The sequence below is a fragment of the Chenopodium album genome, chromosome 25, assembly GCF_948465745.1.
Source record: "Chenopodium album chromosome 25, dcCheAlbu1.1, whole genome shotgun sequence".
NCBI lineage: Eukaryota > Viridiplantae > Streptophyta > Magnoliopsida > Caryophyllales > Amaranthaceae > Chenopodium > Chenopodium album.
The window spans coordinates 6328944-6356212 of NC_137858.1; the positions used below are offsets into that span (position 1 = coordinate 6328944).

Consider the following 27269-nt stretch of genomic DNA (forward strand, 5'->3'; position numbering starts at 1 on the left):
TCGTTACATGCTTAACAAAAAATATACTCCATCCGACAACAAAAGAATGAGCATAAGATAAAACATCAAACGTCACACCAACAGTTAGTTGGTTGTAATTTGTAATTACAGATACTAGCGTATGAAATTTACAATGTAAGCATGCAGTGAGGCAGGCAGAAGAACGCCAAATCAACATATAAAACCAATCTCATAAATAGTTAAATACAGAGTACGGAGTACTTAACAGCGCTATGATACACTAAAAATCAAGGCACCAACTAAATTGCACACTGTCATCGGACCCATGAAACGGACTCAATCTCATCCCTTGCAGCCTTGTATAATTCAAGCCTCTTGGCACATTTTTGTCTCCTCTCCATCAATGTTGGGTCTTCATCAAGCATCTGTCCAAGCTGCTTAGCCTGAAAGCAAATGGTATCAAATATTTCAGATTCATCCACCTCGAACCAATAACTCAGGAAGTACGACGGGAGTAATACTCAGCCAATATAAGAAGAGATCTTGGGCGGGTAAACTTGAATATATAAGGTCTATCTCTGGTCTGAGCTACGACTGCAGGGAATTTCAGACTTAATTTCATAAGTAATTCAGTGAAGATTGCTATCGGTTAACTTGGCCAATAACAATATAAGTATACAACATTACCTCATGGATTTTTCTGCACAAGTACTCCATGCTATTTAAACCGTAAATAATAAATTAAACACACAAAAGTGCACATGCAGGAGTGTAACAATTTTTCCATAGCTACAACGAAGCTTTCAGCACAGAATCATGAAATGCATACATGGAAATTTTTACAATAAATAAGAACACAAGATTACCTCTCTCTTGCCAACTTGCGTGTAAAAGAGATTCAGCAATGAGTGTTTAGCTTCCCTGACCTGACAATGAACAGCCGCCTTGGGGATGGTGTTCTTAAGTGTATCTGATATCATATTTATATACGATGAAACATTTGATGCTATTCTTCTAAAATGCCCCTCATTATATCGATCCACATTTGGGGCTACTGGATTTGCCCCTTTATTCTCCATTTCCTGAGGAAGTTTGCGGAAGAAATCCACAGTCAGGTATGCAGATTCCATGTCCACTAACCTAATAACTGTCTTCCTGCTTTCATCACGGAATCTCTCTAAGGACGCATAACAAGCTGCAGCTAGTTCAGCTTGCAAGGAAGGGAAGCGCTTAAGTTCCTGTACATTGAAAGAAAATAAGTTCAATGATCCCATAAAAAAAAAGAACCAGTAAAATCTAAAAGCTACAACATTATAAACTCAAATCTCACCTGAGTTTCTGAAATTGATTTCCTTACAAGTTCCTTTAATACAAAGTGAACCTGTACAAAAGAAATATTTAGAAAATAACAAAAAAAATATCTGAGTTAATATTCCTGAGCTTCTCAAACCAATTGTGTTTGACAGTTGTGACAATGAGCAGGAGATAGATAAAGACAATTGATGAAATAGAAATGCAGAACAGATAGCACTTACAGCATCAACGGAAGCTTCAGCAGGGCCTCTGAAATAATTTAAAGCACCATCAATCAAACGCCGGTAACCTTGCTCAGGGGCTATGAGATGAGGTTGGTAACCATCAGCCTCGGAGACCACCTTCTTAACATTCGGTAGAGACAAATATCGATCAAAAGGCAGCTTTTTCAAAGCAGCAGGGAGCTGATGGTCAAAAACACCATATATTCGATCACCGCCAGGACGCCTAAAAAGAATGTAGGCACCTTAAAATAATTATATGAGTATAAAGAAATTTGAAATCAAGGATCAGCCATTAACACAGAGAACCTAGATTTCCAGGGAGATGAATTATAATTATCCATGCAAAATGTGTAGTAACAAGTACAACAAGTGGTAACACATATATATCCATAAAAAGATGGTAATTATTAAAGCTTAAGAGCTTTCAAGCGTGAAGTTATAGAAAAATAGCGAAAACAATAACTTAAAATTCCTTCAATTCAGCAAAAAATGCACATGAAACAAAGTTAAATTATAAATTCTGGAGAGTAAAGAAAGGAGCATTGTCACTAATTCAAAACTTGTATGAAGGCAGGGGAATTACCCTCCATCTAGATGCTCCTTGAATATCTTATCAAATGCACGGCAAAGTTCCAAGATAGTGTATAACTGGGCCTGAAATACAACGTCTGAGTTACTGAAGAAGTTTGTCTTGATACGTTTTACTATCATGGAAAATTAATTTTGGAAAAGTTACTCACCCCAGCATCAACACCCACAGGTCGACCAAGACGATCCAATTCTGCTTCTAATTCATCAATATTTTTGTTTATCAATGAAATTATACTCGGGATACGGGCCCTAATTACTGACTCCAAATGCTTTGATAAGACAGAGAAATCATTTGTCAGCAAATACAAAATCAAACCAACACATAACTGCCATCAATTCATCAAGAATAGAGTGGCCCAGAGAATTATACCTGAGAAAGCATTTTTGCAAGATACTCAGACCCCATTCTACTAACTAAATGTGAGTAGTCAGGGCTGGTAGCAAAGTACTCACGCTCCTTGTGCCTTGCAGCCATCATATCAGCATTTCTATTGATATCTGCCTGTGAACGATTCACTACACCCACCCAGGGGCGTTGAAGTCGATAAGATCTTCCTTCAAGAACCTTGTACAATGAAGGAAAGGGTAAAAAATCAGAGTATCAATCATACAAGTATCACACATTCAAGTATTTAATTTAAGCCTTTACATGATGTTTTAAACAGGCAAGAGGAAGGGTTACTACAACATAAAGCATGATTTAAGAAAGTGGTGGCTTAAACTCTTTTTGGTCCCCAACCCCCAATAATAAACGCAATTTCCCACTATTGAGGAATCCTTTCACTATCAGCTAACATTGTAAAACTCAGTCAAAGTGTTATTCATGTCTTTGATACTAAATAGTATGTCACTTAAGACACCACATAAAATTGACTTGTTGAACCATTCAAGACTATATTGAGGTTTTCTATACTTTCACATTAATTTCCAAGGATTACATAGCAAGATTAGATACATAGGCTTTAAGGCATAGTAGTAGAACCGTTGAGGAAAATTCGTGATCTAAATAGGCAATACAGCAATACACACACCAGAAAATTCCTTCTAAATTTCAAGTTACTTCTTTTTTCTTTCAAGGGGATTCCTATTCGAAGGGAGGTAGACTACTCAAGACTTCTGTAGTTCATTTATAACTGAACTGAATAAAAGTAAGCGAGTTACAAAATAACCAAAAAAAAAAATGAAGAAAATGAATAAAGGGGATGATTTTTAGTTTTCAATAAAACTTAAGGAGTACAACTTTATGTTCGGAGATTTTATAGAATTTATTTGAAAGTGAGAATTCCTTTTTTTTTTTTATTTGTTTACAGTAGCTACTTGAGCCAGCTATATCTATTCAAGGTGTTCAAATGATAAGATAACTTGGATAACCAAAGTAACAAAGAGAATCACACATGGTAATGCGTAATCCATACGCAATAGCAAAAATATAATTTTATTGGGATAATTCCACACAGAACCAACCAGGCCTATGTAAAAGTATAGTACCAAGAACTAAATATATATTACAGTAAAAAAAAAAAAAAAAAAATAAGTAGATCCAACCCATTAACTTGGTTTTTGGTTTAACCAGGAACTATATAATGAACAGGAAAAAGAATTTGAGCTAAAGGTAACATACTTCCAAGGCATTCGTCCCTTTATCCATCAGATCCAATTTTGTTAGAACACCGAAGGTTCGATCCCCTAGAACATTTTTGTTAAAAACTCATCAGGACAAAGATATTAAGATGAGAAAACAATTGGTAAAATATAAGCACATGTAAAGAAAAATCAAAGTACCATTGGGATCCACTTCTTTAGCAAGCTTCATGGCATCTGATGTTGCTATATCTTGATTTGCTGGTGATATTGCCAGAATAATACAATTGGGCTATAAAAGAAAATGCTAGAACATTAGAGTGACAGTATACTACTTCATTCAACAACTCCAAACCAAATACACTTACCACTTTGAGAGCAAATATATCACTCTGTCATCCACACACGTAGACTCAAACTAGAATCCTCAGTATGAAAAGAAAAACCTAGTGTGGGGCTTGTTGGAGGAACTTCATAACTAGGAGATTTGGAGAGTGGGTCCTTGTTTCAACTTAGGCATTTTTTCTGAACTAAAATACAAGTATGGATATGATCTATTTCAAATCCACTTTTAGTTCCCAAAATGTGTTAACCAAAAACCCACTGAGTAATTCAATATGTAATAGCCCCCTCCTCTAAGCTTGTAAAAGAAATCAAAGCATACAGGAATGTAAGATTCAAATATTGCATAGGCATAGATGCTTTATGATTACAAAGCAATCCATAAAATTAATAAAAATATAACTTGCATGGTAACCATGGAGGTGGACAGAAAGGTTGTAATTACAGGGTCTGGATGATGAGTAATCAGAATATTATGATAAGAGTACAGACATGACCAAAAATAGAGACACGATGATGAAGTTGGTAATTACCTTCTCAACATATGTTCGAACCATGTCTTCAATGTCTTGGACGATACTCTCAGGCTGACCCTCTGGGATTAAAAACCATTAATAAATAAATAACCCAACTCAACAACAAGCTAATAAAGATATACTTAGATATTCATATATATTCCAAAAAAAGCTGGGAAGCTCACCTACAGCAACCTTTGTCAAACCAGGCAAATCAATGAGGGTCAAGTTGACAACTAAAAAAGCAGTGAAAACAGTGAGTAATGTTAAATAACACTAGCAAAGCACAGCATAAAGATAGGCCAATTCCCGCATAAGGGACAAAAATGATGTAAATTAACTTTTTTACCATTAGGTGAATAAATGCTGAGGTGAATGGGAACGGGTGATATCATTTTCGACTTTCCAGTTACTCGGTCAGTTTCATCTTGAATCTCCTTACGAACAAGGGCTAAAAACGAACACACATTAAAAATTAATATCATTAAAAAAACAACCTTTGCACAAACCAGTGTCAGAGATGGCAAAACAGTAATACTAGGTAACTAATTAAAAAGTGCAAAGCACATTTAGCAAAAACAAAAGGTCATGTCAAGACACTCTAAATCCTAAAATTGAAAATATTAAAGTATTTTGAAAAATTAATGATCAAGTAGCAGGAGTATACAAGAGTTAGAGTATTATATTTACATATATAATGGATGTACAATATATAGTATATTTAAACTAGCTACTTTTTTAAAAACGGTGCAAATAATGCTACAAGGATTAGTAGAATTTTTAATTTTACAGCTTAAAACAAAAGTTAAATGTGGAACTCCTATCAGTATGGACTAACCTCAAATCATTTACTAATCAAAACAAAATGACGAAGACATACGAAGCGACTCATGCTTCAATTCTACTCTTTCTGTCTCTAAATGTTACTCGTAAATTATAAACAAATCAAAAGTACATGCTAAAGAATGAGAATTACAAACCAAAACAGTAAAACCATTAACCAACGAACACTGAGGCAAGTGCAGAAACTCAACAAGAACAAACCTTTCATCATTAACTAATCAAATCAAAATTTTATTACACTAATTAAATCATATTTCAGTTATAAACCTTAAAACAAACAACAAAAGTAAAATCATCTTAATGGATAAGTTATACTCCGTATACCAAAATCAGTGAACTGACGCTTCGGCAAGTGCAAAAACTCTGCATATTCTTGCGATCCATCCTCTGTCTTATGCAATTGCAACACCAACGGCCTTCTCGTCACAATTCCTACCACAATATTTCAAATTCACAACCTTCAAACTCAAAAAAATGAAAAAAATAACCATAAATTCTCCTTAAAAAGAGGAATTAAAAAACAAACCTGATCCTCTAGGAAGAAAATCACGGCCAACAATACTCTCAAGAACAGAAGATTTTCCAGAACTCTACAAAAATTACAAAATTATACAAAATTCAACAATCAAAGTTGAAATTAAACTGCAGAAATTCATGAAATTGAGTCCGTACTTGACCACCGACGACGGCAACAGAAGGAAGAGCTTCCCAGAGAGAAGAGAAGGAGGAGTCACCACCGCCATGGTCGCCGAGAACAGTACAAGCTCGTTGAATTCGGTTGACAAGTCCAATTAAACTCTCCATAGTTGACATCTTTGGGAAATTGAAACCCTAGAAAATTGAAGTTTGAGTGTTGAAGAAGAAGGTTCTGGTTATGGTGGAGAAGTAGAAATGGAGGAGAGAGAAAGTAAGTTGGGGATTTTTGACACGGTGAAGAAAAGAGGGAGTTTGGAAATGTATTGTAATAAAAATATTATTTTTTTTTTAATTTAATGTTAAATTGGAGAAAATATAGGGGATAAGGAATGAAAATATTTTGGTCAGCCAATGTCTGTTTTTTATTTATTCAATTTAAATACGTAGTGGAATTTTATAAAAATCTGCCGTCAAAAAAAAAAAAAAAAAAAAGAATTTTATAAAAATCATAAAATTCGTAAAAATGGTACTCCGTAGTTTGAAGTCTTTGAACTTGGTTTTTTTGAAGTTTCAAATTTTGAAAGAGGAAAAGTCGGGTCCCCACCCCACTGTTGGTCTCTATTCTCTTGCCTTCGGTGCCGTTGGAGAAAGCGCGGTGAGTAGCTAAGCTGATGTTCTCCCTCGAATTTTTTTTTTTTTAATTGCATTTTCTTTTTGGACATTATATCATTAACTTTTATTTTTTTCGTCAAAAAAAAAAAAAAAAAGTTAATGCTCGGGTTCAGATTTGGCTCGAGACCTCAACGAGTTAAGCCTAAGCTATCCTTGGTTGGCTCAAAAGGTTGTGAATAAGCTTGAGTTTTTTTATATTATTAATTTTTTAACTTGATTATTTATTAATTATTATTAACATAAACTTTATTTCATATATTTTTTTTAAAACATAAACTTTGTTTTGTACAATATTATTCACAACACAAATTTGCATTTTCACTAAGTGTTGGAGCTTTTCTTTATAGTTTTTGTTGTTATTTATGTAGAAGAAGGCCAACGAAATAAAGAGAAAGGTAATAATCCCTCATCGAAAGAAAGGAGCAAGTGATAGAGTATAAAAGTTATAAAAAGCAAAATTCAATTGTCTTTGAAACAATGAATGTGGGCACCATTAGAGCCTAGCTAATTTTGGGCTTAACAATCCTTGATCAAGCCACAAGCCAAACTCAATTTTCCCAAACTTGTTGAGCCTGCCTAGGATTGGTCTCGGCTCGACTAGTTTATACCCCTTATCATTACCCACACTTATGTTGACACATATAAAAAGCGATTTTTTTCCCCCTACTTGATGTCAACTAGAAGGAGAGAAAGGTTTCGATCAAGCATAACATTGTATAAAGGTAGATAGTAAGCAAGAGAGAGATTTGGGAAGTATAATAATTACAGTTAGCAAAAGAATTAACGAAAAAATAGTGTTGACAAAAAAGGATTAGGAGCAAGAAATTTGAACCTCCTTAGTATTGATATGTTTTTATTCCTCACCCCATTTCTCTAAGAGAAAATAAACAAACTTTAGAAAGAACAAAACAGTAGCTCAATGGCAGAGTTGTTTATCAATCAAGTTTGCATAGAGCACCTCTTTTTGTTTTCTCCATCTTGTTGCATTGATGAATCTCAAAAGAGATTACTTTTTAAATTCCCTAAAAACTTGAATGTTCAATATCCTTCATCCATAAATAAGCAGAGAATATTTTGGTGTATTTCGTAAATCCGTAACACTGACAAGAATACGCTTCCAGCCGAAGTTATAAGTTCTACATTTAGCAAACATCATCTTCAATAACATTGATAAATATACGTAATTTGACAGACATAAAGTTACAGGAGTTAGCCTTTTAGATGTTATGATAACCAATATATTTCGTATTACATACAACGTGCAACCATTTGTGTCCTGACTGTCCTCTACAATTTAAAGCCATAGTCCCCTGAAAACGGACTTGGAATGGAAACAATAATGGTGAATAGAGCCTGACCAAAACGGGCGAATAGCAATACACTAGAATATAAGCAACGGATAAGCAGCAAGAACTGACAGTTGCCCCTTTCAAGCAAAAATAGCTATTATATGTGTGATTTGTGTCTATCAGAGAAGATGGCAACAGTGGCGGGGGACGGAACCGCTTCTCTAATCTCAATACAACACGCATTTCTCCTTTCACCCTTATATATGGTTTCAGATCTACTTGTACACTAAAGTAGGGTATTCTGGGTTCCACATGTTGTTCTCTACATATTCTAGAAGTTCCTCCTGCAAGGCAACAATAAATTTCAGTTACGATAAGAGTCTGGATCCCAATTGAGTGGGTAACATGCCAGACAACAACGACTTCAAAAGGAAGGTAGCAAGTAACAGTTTCTTGTGACCCAGCTACCAGATACAGGGTTTCAACTAAAACAAATACATTTATAAGAGCATAAATCATAGGCATTCACAATATTATCTTGGGCCAATTGATGAAATGCCTGTTAGTATGATAAACTTTTAAAAATATAATAAGTTTAAGTTTGTAATATTACCTCATTTAGTTTCTGGAGTTCCCTAACATCCATGCCACGATAGCCTTCTGCAAGGTCCTCTTCTAAAGCCTCCTTCACTACAGCTGCTGCTACTTCCTTAGTGATGTCGCGTATTCTGCACCGGAAATAGTGTAAATAGAGACGCTATGTAATTAGAATTCTGAATTTCTGAAAACTAAATGCTCCAAAACTAACCTCGATGTTGAAGGAAAGATGACACCATTGAGCACCTCTTCTTCAGTCATATACCCAGCTAATCTGTGAATCAAGGACCAATATCAGCATACTCTACTAAGAATTAACACAGTTCTGTGTTTCATAGCATGCTGGAGAAAAATAGAACCCCTATTTTCAGTGAGTGTGTAATGAAATCAATCAAACAACTGAGAGAAGCATTTCACCTCCTTAGTAACATATTTATTCAGTTTTGTCCGTCTACAATATACTATTATACCACAAATAATCTCTCCTCGACATTATTAGCAACGTGTGATATGTGAAAGTTCAGTTTTAACTTGCTAACTTTAAAGTGGCCTATTGTAAAGAGAGAGACTATACTAGAAATACAGCCACAAAATTTTAAGAGGAAATGGGCACTAATTTCATTTACAGGTACTATGAAAAGAGCGTAAAAATCAATTTCTGCAATCAGGCTTCAATGGCTAGAGATTGCAGTCATGAGCCAAGTCAGGACATCTTTCATTCTCACTAACAAGTAGCAACTATTGCTGAAGAGGTTGAGAACTTTAAAGAACATTTAGTAATGAAGCAAAAATGAGCTAGCATCCACATTGCAGTACCTTCAACTGCATTTCAGGATCACAAGGACCAGGCTTGACAAATGACTTCTAGGAGCAACTAATAAGAAACCATGCTAATACATTTTTTTTTTTTTTTTTTTTTTTTTTTTTGCTACTGATAATATGTGATCAGATTCTGCTAATATGTTGATCTAATATGATTGAAGTGCATACGCCAAAGAAGAGAAACAGCTGAGGTAGGATCTGTGGTCTACAATTAGGCAAAGGAGAAATCATGATAATCCATTGCACATAAGCTTTCAGTAGAAACGTTAACACTTACCGCTCCGCAGCAGCCTGTAACATGCCATCTGAGACTATCTCAGAGCCCGAGAGAAGGGTACCTAGTCCTATCCTGATTGTTAAAAAAAAAAAGACATTAGTAAAGAAGAATGAAGGAGGCAATTTATATCAAAAGCTAAGTGGAAACATACCCCGGAAAAAGGTACATGTTATTTCCCTGGTTAACATGACCAGTCTTGCCATTTCCTACCATATTAAAAATTGTTCCATTAGAATTACTATACTCCCTTTTCCATTCTCTCAGAAACAATAAAACTACAGTTTTTGGGGTTTGGGGGACCAGGGAGGGGAGAAAAAGGCATACGCCAAATAGTGAATGCATACCAAGATCCACATTTTGGAATGGGCTTCCACTTGCATATATGATGTGGTCACCAACTATAGAGAACGCTTCTTCAGGGGTGCATTCAGCTGTCATTAGGAAAATATATATTTCAAAAAATAAATAAATAAATAAAATAAAATAAAAAAATGCTGAAGAAGAGCTGAATATCACCATAAAGAAGTACAAGCATACCATTTTTTGTAGGATTTGACATAGCAAAGATTGCAGGCTTTGTTGATGTTGAGCCTTTAAATGCTTCCAAGACCTAAACCACATTTAAGGTTTGGGTTAACTTTCAATCAGAAAGTGTGCAAAAGTTCACAGCTAAACACAGCATAGTCATATTTCTAATACAGAAAAGAATCTTTTTTCAGAAGAAAATATTGGAAAATTCCCACAGCAACTAGAAGAATGAGCCAATCGCACTATATTAAAAAAAATCAATCAATCAATCAATCAATCAATCAAAGCCTTAATCCCAAAAGTGGGGTCGGCTAACATGAACCAAATTTGATTATTCCGTGTAGTCATCAACATAAATCTTTCTCCTCCATCCCTTACGATCCAAAACTTCATCCTCACGTAAATCCATGCACTTCATATCCTTCCTCACTCCTTCCAACCAAGTCATCTTTGGTCTCCCTCTTCCTCGTTTAATCCCTCCATGGTCCCACTCTTCCACTCTTCGCACCGGTGCACCCTCGGGTCTCCGTCTTACATGTCCAAACCAACGCAGACGATTTTCCCTTAATTTATCTACAATGCCCGCCACACCTACTTTCTTGCGAATAACCTCATTTCTGATTCTATCTCTTAAAGTGTTTCCACACATCCACCTTAACATGCGCATTTCCGTAACCTCCATCTTTTTAATATGCTCTTTCTTAGAAGCCCAACATTCTGTACCATAGAGCAACACTGGTCTTATGGCAGTCCTGTAGAATTTTCCCTTCAACTTTAAGGGAATGCTGCGGTCGCATAACACTCCCGTGGCCGCTCTCCATTTAAGCCACCCTGACTTAATCCTGTGGGTCACGTCTTGATCAATGTCACCATTCTTCTGGATGATCGACCCTAGGTACTTAAAACATTCACTCATGGTCAAATCCTTTCCATCCAAACTCACCACTTCATTGCTTGTCCCCCTCTGAGTGCCAAAACGACATACCAAATATTCAGTCTTACTCCGACTTAGCTTAAACCCTCTAGATTCCAACCTTTGCCTCCATTGCTCCAACTTGACATTAACCCCATCCTTAGTCTCATCCACCAAAACGATATCATCTGCGAACAGCATACACCATGGAACCTCATCTTGAATTGGTCTAGTTAATTCATCTAGAACCGTTGCAAAAAGAAAAGGGCTTAATGCAGACCCTTGATGCAATCCGATTGTAATAGGGAAATCTTTTGTCAACCCTCCGCATGTCCTCACATTTGTTGACACATCCCGATACATATCCTTAACTAGGTCTACATACCTTCGTGGGATACCTTTCTTCAACATTGCCCACCAAAGTATCTCTCTTGGCACCTTGTCATATGCCTTCTCTAAATCAATAAAGACCATATGAAGATCTTTCTTCTTTACCCTATAAAACTCCATCATTTGTCTTATCAAATGGATTGCCTCCATAGTAGATCTCCCAGGCATAAAACCAAATTGGTTATCTGAAATGCTTGTGCATGCCCTCAACCTTTGTTCAATCACCCTTTCCCACAACTTCATAGTATGGCTCATAAGCTTAATTCCTCGATAGTTAGAACAATCTTGAGCGTCTCCTTTGTTTTTATAAACCGGGACCAAGGTGCTCTTCCTCCAATCTTGTGGGATCCTTGTAGCCGTCCATATCTTGTTGAAAAGGTTTGTTAACCAATCAATACCAATCTTACCCAAACACCTCCACACCTCTATCGGTACCCCATCAGGGCCAACCGCCTTCTTAGGTTTCATCTTCCTCAGTGCAATCTCCACCTCTACTCTCCTAATCCTTCGCACATACTCCATGTTGATTTCTTCATCACTCATAGAGGTATCTCCTATCACAACTCCATTACTTCCATTAAATAATTCATCGAAGTACCCCTTCCACCTGTCCTTGATGCCCTCCTCTTGCACTAGGACCATTTGGTTCTTATCTTTGACACACTTCACCATGCCAATATCCTTCCTTGCCTCTTGTCTTCTCTTTGCCATCTTATAAATGATCCTTTCTCCCTCCTTGGAATCAAGCTTTTCATAAACCTCCTGATATGCCTTTTCTTTTGCTTGGCGAACAGCTGCCTTTGCCTTACTCTTAGCCTCCTTATACGCTGCAAAGGTTTCATCACTCCTACATTTTCCTAAGGCTTGATAGCATTCCCTTTTTTGCTTAATTACTGCTTTCACCTCTTCATTCCACCACGAAGTATCTCTCTGTACCGAAGTTCTTCCCCTTACTTCCCCTAAGACCTCTTTGGCCACTCTTAGGAAACAGTTCTTCATTCGTAACCAAGTCTTGTCCGGATCCACCTCTCCATCCCAATCCGCTTCTTCAATTACCTTTTCTGTAAAAACCTTAGCTTTTGCATCCCTTAGGGTCCACCATCTTATCCTTGGTTCTTCTTGTCTAACTTTTTTCTTCGCCTTCTCTTTCAGACGAATAGTCATTACCAATAGCCGGTGTTGGGTGACCACACTCTCCCCTGGGATAACCTTACAGTTTATGCAACTTTGTCTATCTATGCTCCTTGTGAGCAGGAAGTCTATTTGAGTTGCATTTGCTCCATTCCGAAAAGTTATCAAGTGTGAATCCCTCTTCTTAAACCAAGTATTAGCCAAAATTAAATCATATGATTGGGCAAAATCCATAATAGCTTCACCACCGGCGTCCCTCTGCCCATACCCAAAGCCTCCATGGACACTCTCATAGCCATCTCGGCTCGCCCCAACGTGCCCATTTAGATCCCCTCCAATATATAACTTCTCTGAGTGGTGGACACCCTGCACCACCTCGTCTAGGTCCTCCCAAAATTGTCGTTTCTACTATATTAAAAAAAATGAAAAGTAAAAAAAAGCACAACTTCGTACACAAATTGACCAATCATTTGATAACGAAAACATACAATGCGAAATTTTTATTTAACAACAAATTACAAATATGTAACTTACTATTGGAAAACTTGTATCCAAAGATTTTCAAAATACTGATTTTATTATGCTTAGAAATGTATTTTGTGAAAGAATTAATGAATTAGTAGTCATATTTAATCATATATTGAATTGATATTGCTGGCTTATCAGATGGTCACTATCTATTATCTGGATGCTCTTGAAGTCTTGAGCCAAGACCAACATGTCATTAATTACCATATCAGATCTAATTCATTGTATCCGTAACCGTAAATGGTGCTCAATTTTTTTAACTCAGAGTGATAGAAAAGGAGAGAAGAGAGGAAACAATATTCTTAGCAGGAAAGAAAAACTAAATCACTTGATCAGTTCATACCTCTCTTGAGAACAGACCCCCAACCGCAGATAATCCAAGAAGTACATCAGGTTTAACCTGCCGAACCTGTTTCACGTATGATCAAAATGTAAATGCATCAAAATCACGGAGCCAAAAGTCCAACACTTTTGGTAAGTTCAAAGAGCATAAGCCCTTACAAGATCTAAAATTAAAAAAATTAATAATTTTTTTTGCTTTGCAAGAAAATACCACAAATTAAGTAATTATTGTAGCTTTCAAGGATAAAATTTTTGACTTTCAAGGATAAAATTTTTGACGTAAGAAATAAGTCATCTGAATCAGATGGAGCCCAACTGTATGATTCTATTATGCTTTTCGATCAATGAGATGAAGTAAGCTAAGTGTGATGATTTTAACAGGATCAACAAAAAGTACAAGTTTGCAAGAGTCGCATATCTGTGTAAACAAATTGCACACTCTGTAACTTGTAAGTTGTAAGCAGTGGGGCAGAAGTTCACTAACCACTTCCGCCAGGCTTGCCCCTTCCTTCAACCCTTGGCGATTAATTTCATTAGCCTTCCAAGCAAAAGGGCGAACATCTGGATCTATATCTTCGCGCTCCTCAGTTATTAGTCCCTGATATGCACAATAGAGCACCTTAGTCATGATCAATTACACAGCTCTGTTATTAAGTTAAAGCTAAAGCTCTTATCTTTACAAATTGAAACTAGTGCATAACTCAGTGACAAACGCTCCTGATTATCACCAAAGCGGGAAAACATATAAAATATAAAGTTCCAGAAAAATAAAGGCAAAAATATATTACCTTCTTACTCATGGACAGGAAATTAAAAACTTATCATATCTCTAAAAAAATTTAGGGTAGAGATAACAGACTAAAGGTATATCCAAAACAATTAAAGGATTTCAAAGGATCCAGTCCCTCTGAAGTCTGAAAATTCGGCGGTAACAATCCCTTTAAAGCCACAGTTAATCTAGACATCCAAGGTTTTTTTTTTTTTTTTGACATCCAAGCTAATACATCACTTTCTTCCTAAACAGCTTATTCTGTATTCTATTAATAAAAATTATTTGTTCATCAACAAGTCAAAGGTGTTGAATTACTTGAATCTGCATGAAGTGCCCAAGGAATGCAGTATACTGTCAGACAAAACATAATTGATTACACACCTTGGCATCAACCACCCAGAATTGGCTCCTTGCACTTTCATAAGCAGACTCATTATTCCCCAACATCCTAGCCATTGTTTTTCTAGCAGCATTAAGAACACCTACACCTGCACTGTCAGAATCAACAAAACCAAAATGTCAGTTGCTGGACAAATCTCCATATGTTGGCAGGAATCATGAGTTTATTGTTCTGCACACCGTAAATTTAATCTTAGCTGCAAAAACAGACAAAAACAACTTAAACAAGCTCAATAATTAGAGTTTCATTCAGATATAGGAGATGAAGAACAAGAACTAAAAGATTCTAAAGCATAGCAAAACCAAGACAAGAAAAGAGGAAACACCCATCCATTTCCTTATTCATTATATTCCCTCTAGATAAGATCTCTGACTTCTCATTTAGGACATGTTTCAGAATTTAAGCTAACATTCATTTCCTGCTTGGAATCATGAGCTCTTAACTCCCTGCAATCTTCTTCCCTGGCCTTTCCTGCTAATTTAAACCAAACGCTACATGAGATACTATTGGGAATTATTCATGAGAACTCTTTGAGACAGCCATACTCCACTCTTCTACAAACAAGATCCTCCGAGCCCACGATACATGCAACAACTTTGAAGGTAATCCCCTCCTTCCCCCCAATTCCCCACCACCCCACCCCACCCAACCCCCAAACCCCCCCCCCCCCCCCTTTGCAGGTAAAATAAACAAAAAAATTATATAAAAAAGAAAATCAAACATAGAATACAAAGGACACCAACAACAGGAGTAAAGATGCCAACTTGCAGTTTATATTTGAGAAAAAGACTTAAGAGAGTTAATAGTTGACATAACATCCATCATACTAATTTATTAAACATGCGAGACTTAAAAATTAGCAGATATTGCGGGGCAAAGTTGAGTGAGGAATTGAGAATAAAAAACGTTAATCTTCAATCATTACTCATTAGGCAGTAAATAGTTTTTTTTTTTTTTTTTTTTTTTTATTTATTTTAATTTTCAGTTAGAAATATTTACAAGCTTAGTTAAAAGGAATCTACACCAAGTCTAGAGAAAAGGCAAGACAAGAGAACCTTCCAGCTCCGGCAACAACAATCTTTTGTTTAGGAAAGTCAATCATTGGCCTTCCTTGAGCCCTTACAGCTCCCAGAAGCCCAGCAATTGCAACACCTGCGGTCCCCTGTTTCCAATAGAAAGAGAATCAAGCATGTTACTAGCTGTTCTCGTTTTTCAAACAAAAGACAATCAAGCATGCACTTCTGAAAAAAGAGATGGTTGGTAGTAATAGCCAAGTATTAAATGAATTTTGGTAAAGGCCATGCAATAAGATAATCAATTATCAAAGTCCCAATTTGTTAATTTGGTATCTATTCTAATTTTTAAGACTATAGTAACTTCAACGGCACAAACAATGACAATCTAGTTTATCAAAAGATACTTAAGCTTAATAAGAATCTATTTATTTGAGTCCATCTTATTTATGGCTAAAATTATGTAAAATGAATTTATCTATAATATTTACAGGTTTGAAACTAATTTAAGATTAGCACCTACAAAGAACGCTTACATATTCACAATCATCCAAATTTCATTCCAGCCTAGATTAAATATGGAAATTAACATTCTTCAGAAGTTCAAGTCACATTAACTTCAAAAGAGGAAGCAGATTTAACCAGAAATAATTGCAATCTAACTACTACAAAAGAGGAGAAGCCTAAGGCAACAGACACGATCAAACCTATAAAAAAAATAAAAATAAATAAAAAATAACCTCAAAAAAAAGGGAAGAAAAAGCACCTAGTGAGGAGGCTTAATCCTGCCTCGAAAACCGTAGTTAAAACATTAGGCATGAACTATAATATCTGCTTACAAAACGTATTCAAGTTTCCTATATGGGTGACTCCAAACTTTACACAAGACCTTGTTTGTAGTAGCATACAAAAAATGGTGATCGACAGGAAAAACATATTCTGAATATAGCATATAAAACCAACGTGACGATATAGACTGATACTGAAAATTAAAACTAGTAACTGACTTAGACAAGGTGAATGATGATATATACTGAGTGGAAGAAGAGGAATGTGTCATATATTTCAGTATATATGCAAAATACAGACCCAGCCTTAAGTAATTGATTGCTCATGTCGTAACTTTTAACATAGCACATGAGCATCCTAAAGTTGAGCCACCATCAACTTGATTGCTCAATCAAAAACTCTTTCCAGAGAACCTAACAAAGAGCACTTTTATACGTCAAGGCTGTATGACTAGAAATAACTAAAGGCTGACCAAAACTTCAAGACAAGGGCTCCTCAGCATTTCAGCAATCGCATGTGCACATAGAATCACTTTTATCCAGGATTTTCACAAAGCCAAGGAAGTGTGCTTAACAAGAGCCTGATGCTATCTAAGTTGTCATCCCCACTTCCCCTTTCTGGAAAAAATAGATGAACAAATATATAAAACCAATACTGTGGTACTATGATGGAACACAGAAAACAAGAGGGTTACAAAATGAGACTTTTGGGTTCAAAACAATCAACCATCACACAAAATTCTAAGGTAAAGAGCTGAAGACGCAGCCAGCAATAATAGCATACTTATACCTGTACATCATCATTGAACATTCTGTAATTATGTCTGTATCGCTGTAACAACTTGAAAGCCCATTTGGTTTGGAAATCTTCAAACTGCACAAGAGAGCATGTGGTGGTGAAAATGACACAGAAAAATAACAGAATTCCCAATGCTTTGCAGTAGCTTCATAGCATAAAGAAACTGACCTGCACAATAACATTCGGCCAGCGTGTATAAACCGCCTCCATAAATTCATCTATGACTGCAAGATAATCCTCTCCATCAAGACGGTTTTCTTGCAATCCCAAATCTGCCAATAAGAAGTATAGATCATTACACTTCTTACATTCAAATCACACACTTTGATAAGTACATAGAAAAAACACCCTTAAAAAAAATAATAAACAAATGTTGTTGGTAGGGTCTAAGAAGGTTTGAATGTATGCAACCTCACCCTAACCAATAAACTCCAGTCAGAAGGTAGCACAGAAAAAATAAATTAATTATCTAAAAATTCTATAAAAAAAATATATCCATTTAGAGAGGAAACTATGTTTGTTAGTTAAACTAGAATTAATTACTGTAAATAAATCCATTTAGAGAAGAAAACACGTTTATCAGTAAAACTAGAATTAACTACTGTAACCTTACAAGTACAGAGAATGATAACGGCAGCAGCAAAAAAGTGGTAGTAAAATAAAAAAATAAAAAAAATAAAAAAAAGTATATTTGTACTACTACTACTACAACAACAAAATATCACCGTAAAGATAATCAGCAGTGACAAAGTTCACTAATTTGGAAAAGCGGTAAGTCTTCACAGACTTGCTAAATTAGATCGCTTAGGAAGGAAAGGTGTGAGATTTATAACTTCATCCTTTCCTTTGCAAATGGTTGGTAGATACACCCTTGGTTTGTCTTTGAAATCAATTGTGTCAAACATAATCAAATACCAGTAGAACTAACCTCTCTACATTCTTTTACAAAAGCAGCGAGCATAAGACCTCCTTAAGGCCTAAACCCCACTATAGGAGGAAACCTAGTGAAAAGTACAGTGGTTATTTTATGAAATATATAATACTAAAATTTTCGAAAAGGAAAGTCAATCCATCATACTCATTCTAAAAGAAAATATTTGAAGATCATAGCATGGTCATAAGGCAGAAAATATTGGTGAGCAGCGTGAGATCTAACAAATTTCACCAAAGAAGCAAGAGCCCACCCTTTCAAACATTGACTGTGAAAGCATTCACATGAAGAAACATAGGCTACATTCAGTACACCATGTAAAAACAGACATTAGATGTGAAAAGACAGGAACATGATAAGCATGTTTACGAGCAAAAAATATCATCTCAAATGAACTGAGGCTGATAAACTAAATTACCAAACCCCTATCCATGACAGGATTTATATTCTTACATTGAGGGTCCTTAAGGAGCTTCTCATTATTGGTTCCAACATCAATCATCACTGGTAACACCTGCCCACCAAAAAAAGATCATTAGAGAAGGGCTCACCTCAAAGAGTTGGGACTGAAAGAAAGGGTAATATATGCTCTACAACAAAATCATCTCTCAAAGAAGCCTCCACCAGCAGGGCTGTGATGTGTGTGTGTGTGTGTTGGGGGCGGGGGCATAGGAAAATCAATCTACACGCCCTAATTTAAAAAACTGAAAACCTATTGCACATATTTTTCAGAGAAGGTTTGACCGTTTGAATAAGATGCCTACCAACCCATAAGGAGAACAATATTTAAACAAAGCATTCAAGAAAATTTTTGAATCACTTTAGAGTGAAATCTTGCTCAGCTACACGTTTAGAATCATCTATATTGTAAGTCTCACCTGATAATGCATATAATGACACATGAAAGTATGGAAGTGCTGATTTCTACAGATTACCTCACCTTAAAATCTCTACTAGATATAGAAAGAATCATCACAAGTATTCACAACAAGGGATCAGGAGTCATATTCAACCAAAAACAAGGGGGGGTGGGGGCGGAGGGATTCCAATCACGAACTACATCAGAAAGGGACATAACAAGAAAAGCCCCGCTAGCGTGAGGCATGAACCTAAAGAGAAACTAAATACGATGATAATGTGAAAATAGTTGAGGTTAGAGATAAGGGGAAAAAAATGGTGAGCAATTTGATTTGAAAGCAAGATTCAGAAGCTAAACTATAGACATAAAAGGGTGACATGACTGATGACTCAAAAGTCAAGTAATTACTCTTTGTGGGTTTATCCCGGCAGCAGCAACATATAAATCTAGTTTTCCGATTGCAATACCAATGCCCTGAATCCCTAGATCTCCAAGCCCCAAAATTCTACTACCATCAGTCACGACTATCATATCAACCTGCAAAACCAGAAAATTATATCAGCATAAAGCCAGGAGAACAAAGGTGGAGAAAACAAGTGATTTGGATCATCAATTGCTAACATAAAAAGAAAAAGGACAGAAATCCTATTTTCAGCTTAACTTTGGTGCCAAATTATAAAGATATTCATATTATGCAGAGTATCACAAGTGTGTTTTGACATATATAAGGTAATTTGAAACAGAATACATTCTAGCTGTATTCGGTAAGCTGTTAATGACAGCAGTTTGGTTCTGAAATTTGTTTTATGATTTTCTTATAGTAGTAAGACTTCAAATTTTACAGGTTAAGCAAGAAACTGGTGCATGAAAACATAAAATTAGGCAAATCAAACATTAGTTAGAGTTGATCCTAAAAAAGAAAAGAAAAGACATAAGAACTGACATAGGGCTAGAGTCAATATCATAATTAAAAAAAAATAAAAAAAATAAAAAAAAAAATTAAATTTTTTTATTTAAAAAAAAAAAAAAGAAGAAGAAGAAGAAAAATGTTCACTGTACTGGAGAACTATCTATACAAAATAACGTTTTGGATCATTTTGTTTTACCTGATCAGCAGGCCAATTGTATACCATTGACATCATCTCTCCACGATCATCAGCACTAAAGTACATTCCTCGCGGCCTTCGATACAACCCGCTGTAGTTCTGGCAAACAAGACCAACTGTAGGAGTGTACACAATAGGAGCATATTCTGCAATATTTGCAATCAAAACCTGAACAAACAATTAAAAGACTGTCAGAACAACTAAACATATCTAGACATTAACCAGATACAGCATAGATTTAGTTTTAGTTTGGCATGCTTCTCAAACATCAAGTATTCGGGTGTCAACTTGAACAACCTTTGCACGTCAAGTGCATATCCTAATATGCAAAATTTTACATGAGAACACCTCTTTGATAAAGTTCTTAAATAACAGTTTCAGTCTTTACTAAAGTGATCAAAGAAGTTGAGGGGCCAAAGTTTTCTTAATTGAATAGGCCAAACTATATGAAGTGGTATATTCAAGAATTGAAATTACGGAGGAATCCCAACAAGGAATAAATTTGTCGATTACATTTGATCAGCACACTAATCACTACTGTCCACAATCTAGAGGACTATGTGGTTTCGCTAAAGTTGAAGGTGTACATAACACATCGAGGCATTAATGCTCCGTATTTAAGTAATTAAACAATTTCCAGGAAACTTATTTCCACTCAAAAGAATTCAGCTGGAATGGATGATTCAAATTTCAACAATAGTGTTGGATCTGATCATAACTGAGTTATTAAAATAACCTGGACAAAGTCAAATCTAGTAAAAATTCCAATTGAATTAATTCAATTTCACCAGTTCATAGCTCTCAAGACAAAGTTAGGCAGCCCTAAAAAACTATAAAATGCATCAATCTTTTCTATGCGAAACTTGCAAGTCTTGAATCATTAAATGCATGGAAATACAACAACAAGAATAACAAGGGTACTCACTCACTTTATAGTACATTGTCTCATTTCTGTCATGCAACCGGTTGAGTATTCTCCATTTTGCTAAAGCATAGGGATCAGATGGTCCATCCTTCGTTTGCTTTTCAAGCCTCCTTAAGTCAGCCACTGTTTGGTAACAGTAATTAATAACAAGCATTTTTCAAGCACAAAAAGGCATCCACAGCAAGCAGTACCCAGAAGCAAATTGATGCAAAATGTTTTGGACAGTACATAGGATGTAGCCAATTGTTGGTGTCTTGAAGAAGTAAACATGAGAAATAAGGCTTATAACTAATTTCCATGGGTGGGATGCAAACAGTATACTTAAAATCATGATTCAAATATTAGAATCTTAGGATTCATGTATATCTATACGGTTCGATTCACGATTCTACCTGATTTTACATATTTCTCTTAACTGGCGAAAACCTCACATACTTGAAACATGCCTACAAAACTACATTTTGCACTTTCCAAAAACTGCATTCTTATTTGATGTGACAAGGGAAGAAAGAATCACCAAATTACCATACCATGTAAATGACAGGAGCATCAGACCACACAGTGAAAAGCTATAATCATTCAGCTATAATAGAAAAATACACAAACACTGAAATGAGAAACTAATAGAGGGATAGATACTAACTAAATCGGGTAATTTGCTGCTCAGTAGTCATAACATTTGGAGGAAGAAGTCCACGAAGATCAAGCCTATCACGTTCTGTCATGGAAAATGCAGTGCCCTACTATTCAGATAGTCATATCACAAACACAATTTTAGTCAATCGTGAAGAATCGCAGGAAAAATGTGCAGCAGATTTGACAAACGAAAAAGTAATAGCAAGAAACTTCACAATTAGATCAGAATCAAGTAATTACATGATTACATCTTGTCAAAAGAGCAAATCCATATAGTCTTTGACATCTCGTGACAAATCAAATACTAAGTTATATAGTTTCTCATGATCTCACTATTCACTATAGCTAAAAAAAGGTACATGCTCCCCTCCATTTAAAAAATATAGGCCCGTATAACTTTTACTTTATTTATGTTTCATAAAATTAAGGCAATGTTATCAATATCACCTATGACCTATCTTTTCACTTCTCACCATCCAATGGAGTACTCTTGATTTGTTCTATCCACCTTGAAGTTTCTCAAAAGAAGTCCAACTCACAACTTAAAGAAAGATGCGAGTATATAACTTCAGACTAGTTTTTGGATAAAGGTTTTTCAGGTAAAATAAATTGAAACCTAGATATAATGATATAGTAGTCAAATGACCTCTCTTCTTCTAGACAAGAAATTTTCTTAATATATACATTGAAACCTGAAATTACCTTATTCATGAGATGAAGAAAGTTCGTGATCATCATTACATCGAAAACAATATAACTAAGTTCATTTTTCAAATGTATCTCCTATATCAATTATATAAACTTGTTGCACTTCCTATGTCAATCAATTTCATTTCACTAATACTACATCTCCGCCAGCTAAAACACTAAATCAACCTTCTCTTTCAGCTAAATTCATTCTTCCTATGTATCTCCCGAACTAACTCTGTCTCCCGTACCATTCCAGATCATCAGAATTTCCACAATCTTACTCCTCACTAAAACAAACACATCAACAACACAAGTAATTCAAACTCTTTTTTTTCTATCTTAAACAGCATATGAACAAATGAAATTCACATTAAAACTTCAATAAATCAGCTACAAATCACAAAACACAAGCTAATCACACTTCAAAACCTAATTCGATCAATCAAATTTCACAAACAATAATCAATCAAAAATCAAAAAATAAAATCCAAAAAATCGCGAAGAAAAACGAAATGAGAGAGAAATAGACCTTGTTAAACCAAGGATCATGAAGAATATCGAGACTACGTTTGTTAACAATAGCAGGACGATGACCTTCAGAAGTAGTGAACGATCTATGATTCGAAACAATCGCAATTTGATACTTCAATCGTTTGATCAAAGACGATGTTAATCTACTACGATTACAAATCACCGACATCGTTAAACTTGAAATTCTTCAGAGAAAATTCTGCAGAAATTTGAAATGAATTTCAACGGCGAAGTTTCTTCACTGTTGCTGCAGCTTCTACTGGGGAAGGGAATTTTATGAGATTGGTAGAATCTTTCCTAATTGTTTGGGAACAAAATAATGGTGTGATCGTTTAAGTGTAAGTCAGACAAGGTTCTTTATTTTGGGAAGGTGGACCCCACTGATATTGATAGAAGTATTAAGAATGTGGATTGGGCTAAATGGCCCAATCGTATTACAATATTCTTATTCTTCTTAGAGATAGACCAATTGGGTAACTGTAGATTGCCAAGATAAATAATGTACTAAGGAGTAAGTACCTCTAGTGTTTCCCACTCCCCAGTCCCCCTCCTGCCTGAAACTTCAACACTTTTTATTTTCTCCGTTTCATAATAGTTGTTGTTTTGATGTGATAACAATCACATCGAACGAGGTTCACTTCTATAATGAGATAAGACATTCGTGGGAAAAAAAATATATGAAGTATTATTTGATGAATATCATTGAAACCTAAAGGTTAAAGTACATTGGCAAACATTTCAAACAAATTAAGTATCATGCGCTCAAGTGTATCTAATTGGTAACACTACGTGTAGGTTGGATACTTGGATGGGTTAATTAAAGTTTTAAAAAAGGTTCCATGATTTTGAAAGTTTTTTTTTTTGTTTTTTTGAAAGAAGTCCCAAAGGACACTAAATTTCATTAATATAAGCCATACGGCATCTACAATTGACGATGAACGATAATGAAAACGAATTTAACAAAACCAAACAAGAATTAATCGGGGAAGGGCTAAGAATCCAAATACATAAATATAACAATTCGGCATATTCTCGATTCGTTGTCTTATACAACTTTTTGAGTGGATCCGTCGTCGCTTCACAATTTTGTAAGAAAATTAATTCTTGTGCTGATTCCGTAACCCGAATCCGAGCCCTAATCAATAGTAGCCCCGCACAACCGGAGACCAAATTAAGCACAAATAAAACCTTGTCTTTCGAAGGAGTACGAAAAACTTTGTCTTTCGAAGGAGATCGAAAAAACCTTTCGAAGGAGATAAACCCTTTCTTTCGAGGGAGACATTATTGTAACCTAAAACAAAAGGCTTAAAAGAAAATAAAGATTGGGGCTTTCCACCGGTGAAATCCGATGGAAGCCCCTTGAAAATTGACAATGGAGACTAGGTTTAGGAGAGAGAAGAGAGAAAAGGAGGCTAGGGTTTTTTATGATTTTGAAAGTTTTTAAATGAGTAAAAATTAGGAAAAATTAAAAAGAATAATCAAAATTAAATTGTGTGGAAAAAAAAAAAACCCTAATGCACTCAAATATAAGGAACGTGAAATTAAAAGGTCAAGAACCATTGGTTCAAGGTTTATCGAGATAATCTATATTGAGATTTAGCGGATTTATTTTTAAGAATGTTTTTCATATGCCTTTGTAATTGGCATCAATTCCTCCAATTTTGTTTGGAAGATCATATACATCACACATAAGAAAATTATAATCTTTGTTGAGTGATAATTGTCATGTTTAGACTTAACCTGTAAACCAAACGTTAGATTTGGAAATTCTGTCATTAGACTCAATTAGAGAAGGTTGCTCAAGCATGATATCTTAGCTCAAACAGAGTAGCACCCAATGCCCATTTGTTGAAACCGATAATTCTTTTTACATGACTTGGCTTCAAGAAACAAACTTAATACATAAGTCATTTAGCTTAAACAAAATAGCACTCTATACCCATTATGTTGAGATAATTCTTTTTTTTTTTTTTTTTTTGAAAATTATGTTGAGATAATTCTTGTACATGCTTACTCAATAAAGTGGAGTCACTTCATGTTATTAATCAAACTAAACATCTTTACGGGTAATCTAATTAATACAACCTCGAATATAATTATATTTATCTATTTACATACCCATTACATTGAGATAATTATTTTACACGCTTACTCAATAAAGGGGAGTCGCCTCCCGTTATTGATCAAATTAAACATTTTTAAGGGTAATCTAATTAAAACAACATCAAAGATAATTATATTTATCATTTACATAATCATCTATTTCCTTCACATACAAAAGGTGTGAATCCAAATTTCCCGACAAACAATAGTAGTTTAAAAGAAGTAGCATTCATTGCCCATCATTTCATTTGTTTTTATATTAATTTTTTTTTTTTTTTTTTTTAATTGTCATAATACTACCCACGTTTTTTTTTTTTTTTTTTTTTTTTTTTTTTTTTTTTTTTTTTTTTTTTTTTTTTTTTTGTTGTTGTTGTTGTTGTTGTAACTTTGGAATATTTTACATTTCTTCTTTTCCTTTATTTTCACCATTTAATCAACATCTTTCTTGTGTAAGATAGCCTATTCACTCATTAATAAAATCTATTACATAGGAAATTTACCTTGTCATTGAATAGAAGCAGCAAAAGTTGATATGATACATGTTTATTCAAACTAGTTGTTGGAGCACGCGCGATGCGCGTGCTCCCCCAACGGCAAGATAAGTGTGATGCGCGATTTTTATTTTTTTGTGAAATTCACGCTTTTGTGTAGGCGATATAGATATAGATGGAATGCAATATTATACATGTTGTTAGCGTTTGGAACTTAAATGGTAGATTCGGTTGCTCTTGAAATTACGTGATGTGTACTTTAGTTGACTTGGTAAATGTGTATTAGCCAAGACAATGATTTTGAAGTACACATGTGGCCTAATTTCATATAGAGTGACAAAGAACTATATACTGTCTGTTTGCAGCCCCTTCTGTTTTTTGGAATAGAATAAACTACACATGTGGAAAAGCAGAGGTGCAAATGCAAGTCTTGCCTTTCTATGATTTTCTATAATTAGACTTTGGCTAAACGATGCGCAGTGCAGAGCCAGGGATATTAGTTATGTATGCTGCATTAATTGTCATGATAGAGAATCTAGAATAGTAGTAGTTTTGGTTTTGCATTGTTATAAGTCAAGTGTGTTTCAGCTTTGTAATTATTGAGAATCTTATGCTTAGCAGAGTCTGAGTATGTTTGCTTTGTTCAAAGGGTAACATTATTACATTTGCTATGCATCTTTTGATCGTCATGTGTTGTCTTGTATTGGGAAATCTGTGTATATAATAGGCTGCTATTTGTGGCAGAAATGAGTGTACATTGCTGAATAATGGTATGGTTAGTAAGGTTAGCATTTATAATTAGATATGGTAGTGTTTTATTAGAATTACTATGCTTTGCTGAAGTTCTTTGCAATTTTTTTATTAGGCAATCGTAGCTGCTATAATGAAATGGGTAATAAGTATTGATCAAGGGAATCAAATTTCTGCAGTATGTGGTTTTTTTTATTACACATTTTTCTACTTAAGCCTTTTTTTAATGGTGTTCAAACAGTGGTGTGCTGAACTTCATATAGCTCGAGAAGGGAATGTAATCATTGCTTGCTCGCTAAGGAATGGTGTTAATATGTTTTACGAGGAGCAGTGTATTATTAGTGGTGTTGGTGCAGTGGTTGTGTATCGACGAGGATATCCTCTTTTATTTGAGGTTATGCTTGCACCGAATTAAATGTATTAGGATAGAATGTGTCGAGGAGTAAACGTTTAAGGATCTTTCAATGCAATAATGTAATGTTACTATGCTATGTGATAGTGTAGGTAATTAGGTAATCTTGCCTTTGTGTTTAGTTAATGAAGAATTGTGCTTTCTGTAGGCGCTCTAAAGTGCTCTGGGTATGCTTTTATGTAATGGTTGGATTAATATGACTTAAATGTTAATTGTGTTAGCTTATTATATATTCAGTATATGTAAATTCTTGTTGCTTTGTTATATTCTTTGAATGGGATTGGAATCTATACTTGTGAGAGGGACAAAAAAATGGCATTTCACTAATAATGCATTTGTGACATACTAAGCCTATATAACTGATGCTAATTATATGCATGTAAAGTTCTAAAGTGTAGGTGTAGGCTGTAGCTGTGTTGTCTATACAAGGTCTGTAAGCTAAAGCGATTTAGTTCTTTCAGCTGTACCCAAGCTCTATTTAAGATCATAATATTAGTAGAAGAACTTGTTCATTATTTTCAGTAAACAAAGAAGATAATGCTAGAAAGGCTGTCTGAGTTTATAGGA

At 35.1% G+C, this 27269-nt stretch overlaps 2 protein-coding genes across 2 annotated transcripts; both read right to left on the reverse strand.

Annotated features, from left to right (window-relative positions):
• Positions 1–38: 38 nt before the first annotated feature.
• LOC145613306 (phragmoplastin DRP1E) lies at positions 39–6337 on the reverse strand. The gene is made up of 15 exons (XM_081668388.1): positions 6044–6337; positions 5898–5961; positions 5696–5803; positions 4878–4979; positions 4714–4764; positions 4547–4608; positions 3873–3963; positions 3712–3776; positions 2461–2655; positions 2240–2359; positions 2083–2153; positions 1497–1722; positions 1292–1342; positions 828–1199; positions 39–404 (listed from the first exon to the last, which is right to left on the reverse strand). Exons 1-15 carry the CDS (start codon positions 6182–6184, stop codon positions 276–278), a joined length of 1848 nt encoding a protein of 615 aa, XP_081524514.1. The 5' UTR covers positions 6185–6337; the 3' UTR covers positions 39–275.
• A 1483-nt stretch (positions 6338–7820) lies between these two features.
• On the reverse strand, positions 7821–23269 carry LOC145613101 (NAD-dependent malic enzyme, mitochondrial-like). Its single transcript, XM_081668157.1, has 19 exons — positions 22945–23269; positions 21733–21829; positions 21094–21212; positions 20165–20332; positions 19467–19595; positions 18653–18713; positions 17437–17540; positions 17260–17343; positions 15724–15830; positions 14650–14761; positions 13981–14094; positions 13498–13563; positions 10202–10274; positions 10009–10095; positions 9816–9870; positions 9665–9736; positions 8777–8839; positions 8582–8696; positions 7821–8312 (listed from the first exon to the last, which is right to left on the reverse strand). The coding sequence occupies exons 1-19, from the start codon at positions 23113–23115 to the stop codon at positions 8244–8246; spliced, it is 1866 nt and encodes a 621-aa protein (XP_081524283.1). The 5' UTR covers positions 23116–23269; the 3' UTR covers positions 7821–8243.
• Positions 23270–27269: the final 4000 nt, after the last annotated feature.

Excerpts from the sequence above, each read along its gene's own strand:
- LOC145613101 (XM_081668157.1), bottom strand. The coding sequence starts at position 23,115 with ATGTCGGTGATTTGTAATCGTAGTAGATTAACATCGTCTTTGATCAAA. Across the intron at positions 17,541-18,652 it reads GCTCCTTAAGGACCCTCAAT|ATTTGGGATTGCAAGAAAAC; the intron begins GTAAGAATATAA and ends TCTTATTGGCAG. Across the intron at positions 8,697-8,776 it reads ATCTTTCCTTCAACATCGAG|AATACGCGACATCACTAAGG; the intron begins GTTAGTTTTGGA and ends TTTCCGGTGCAG.
- LOC145613306 (XM_081668388.1), bottom strand. The coding sequence starts at position 6,184 with ATGTCAACTATGGAGAGTTTAATTGGACTTGTCAACCGAATTCAACGA. Across the intron at positions 4,980-5,695 it reads GCGTCAGTTCACTGATTTTG|CCCTTGTTCGTAAGGAGATT; the intron begins GTATACGGAGTA and ends GTTCGTTTTTAG. Across the intron at positions 4,609-4,713 it reads TTTGACAAAGGTTGCTGTAG|AGGGTCAGCCTGAGAGTATC; the intron begins GTGAGCTTCCCA and ends TTTTAATCCCAG.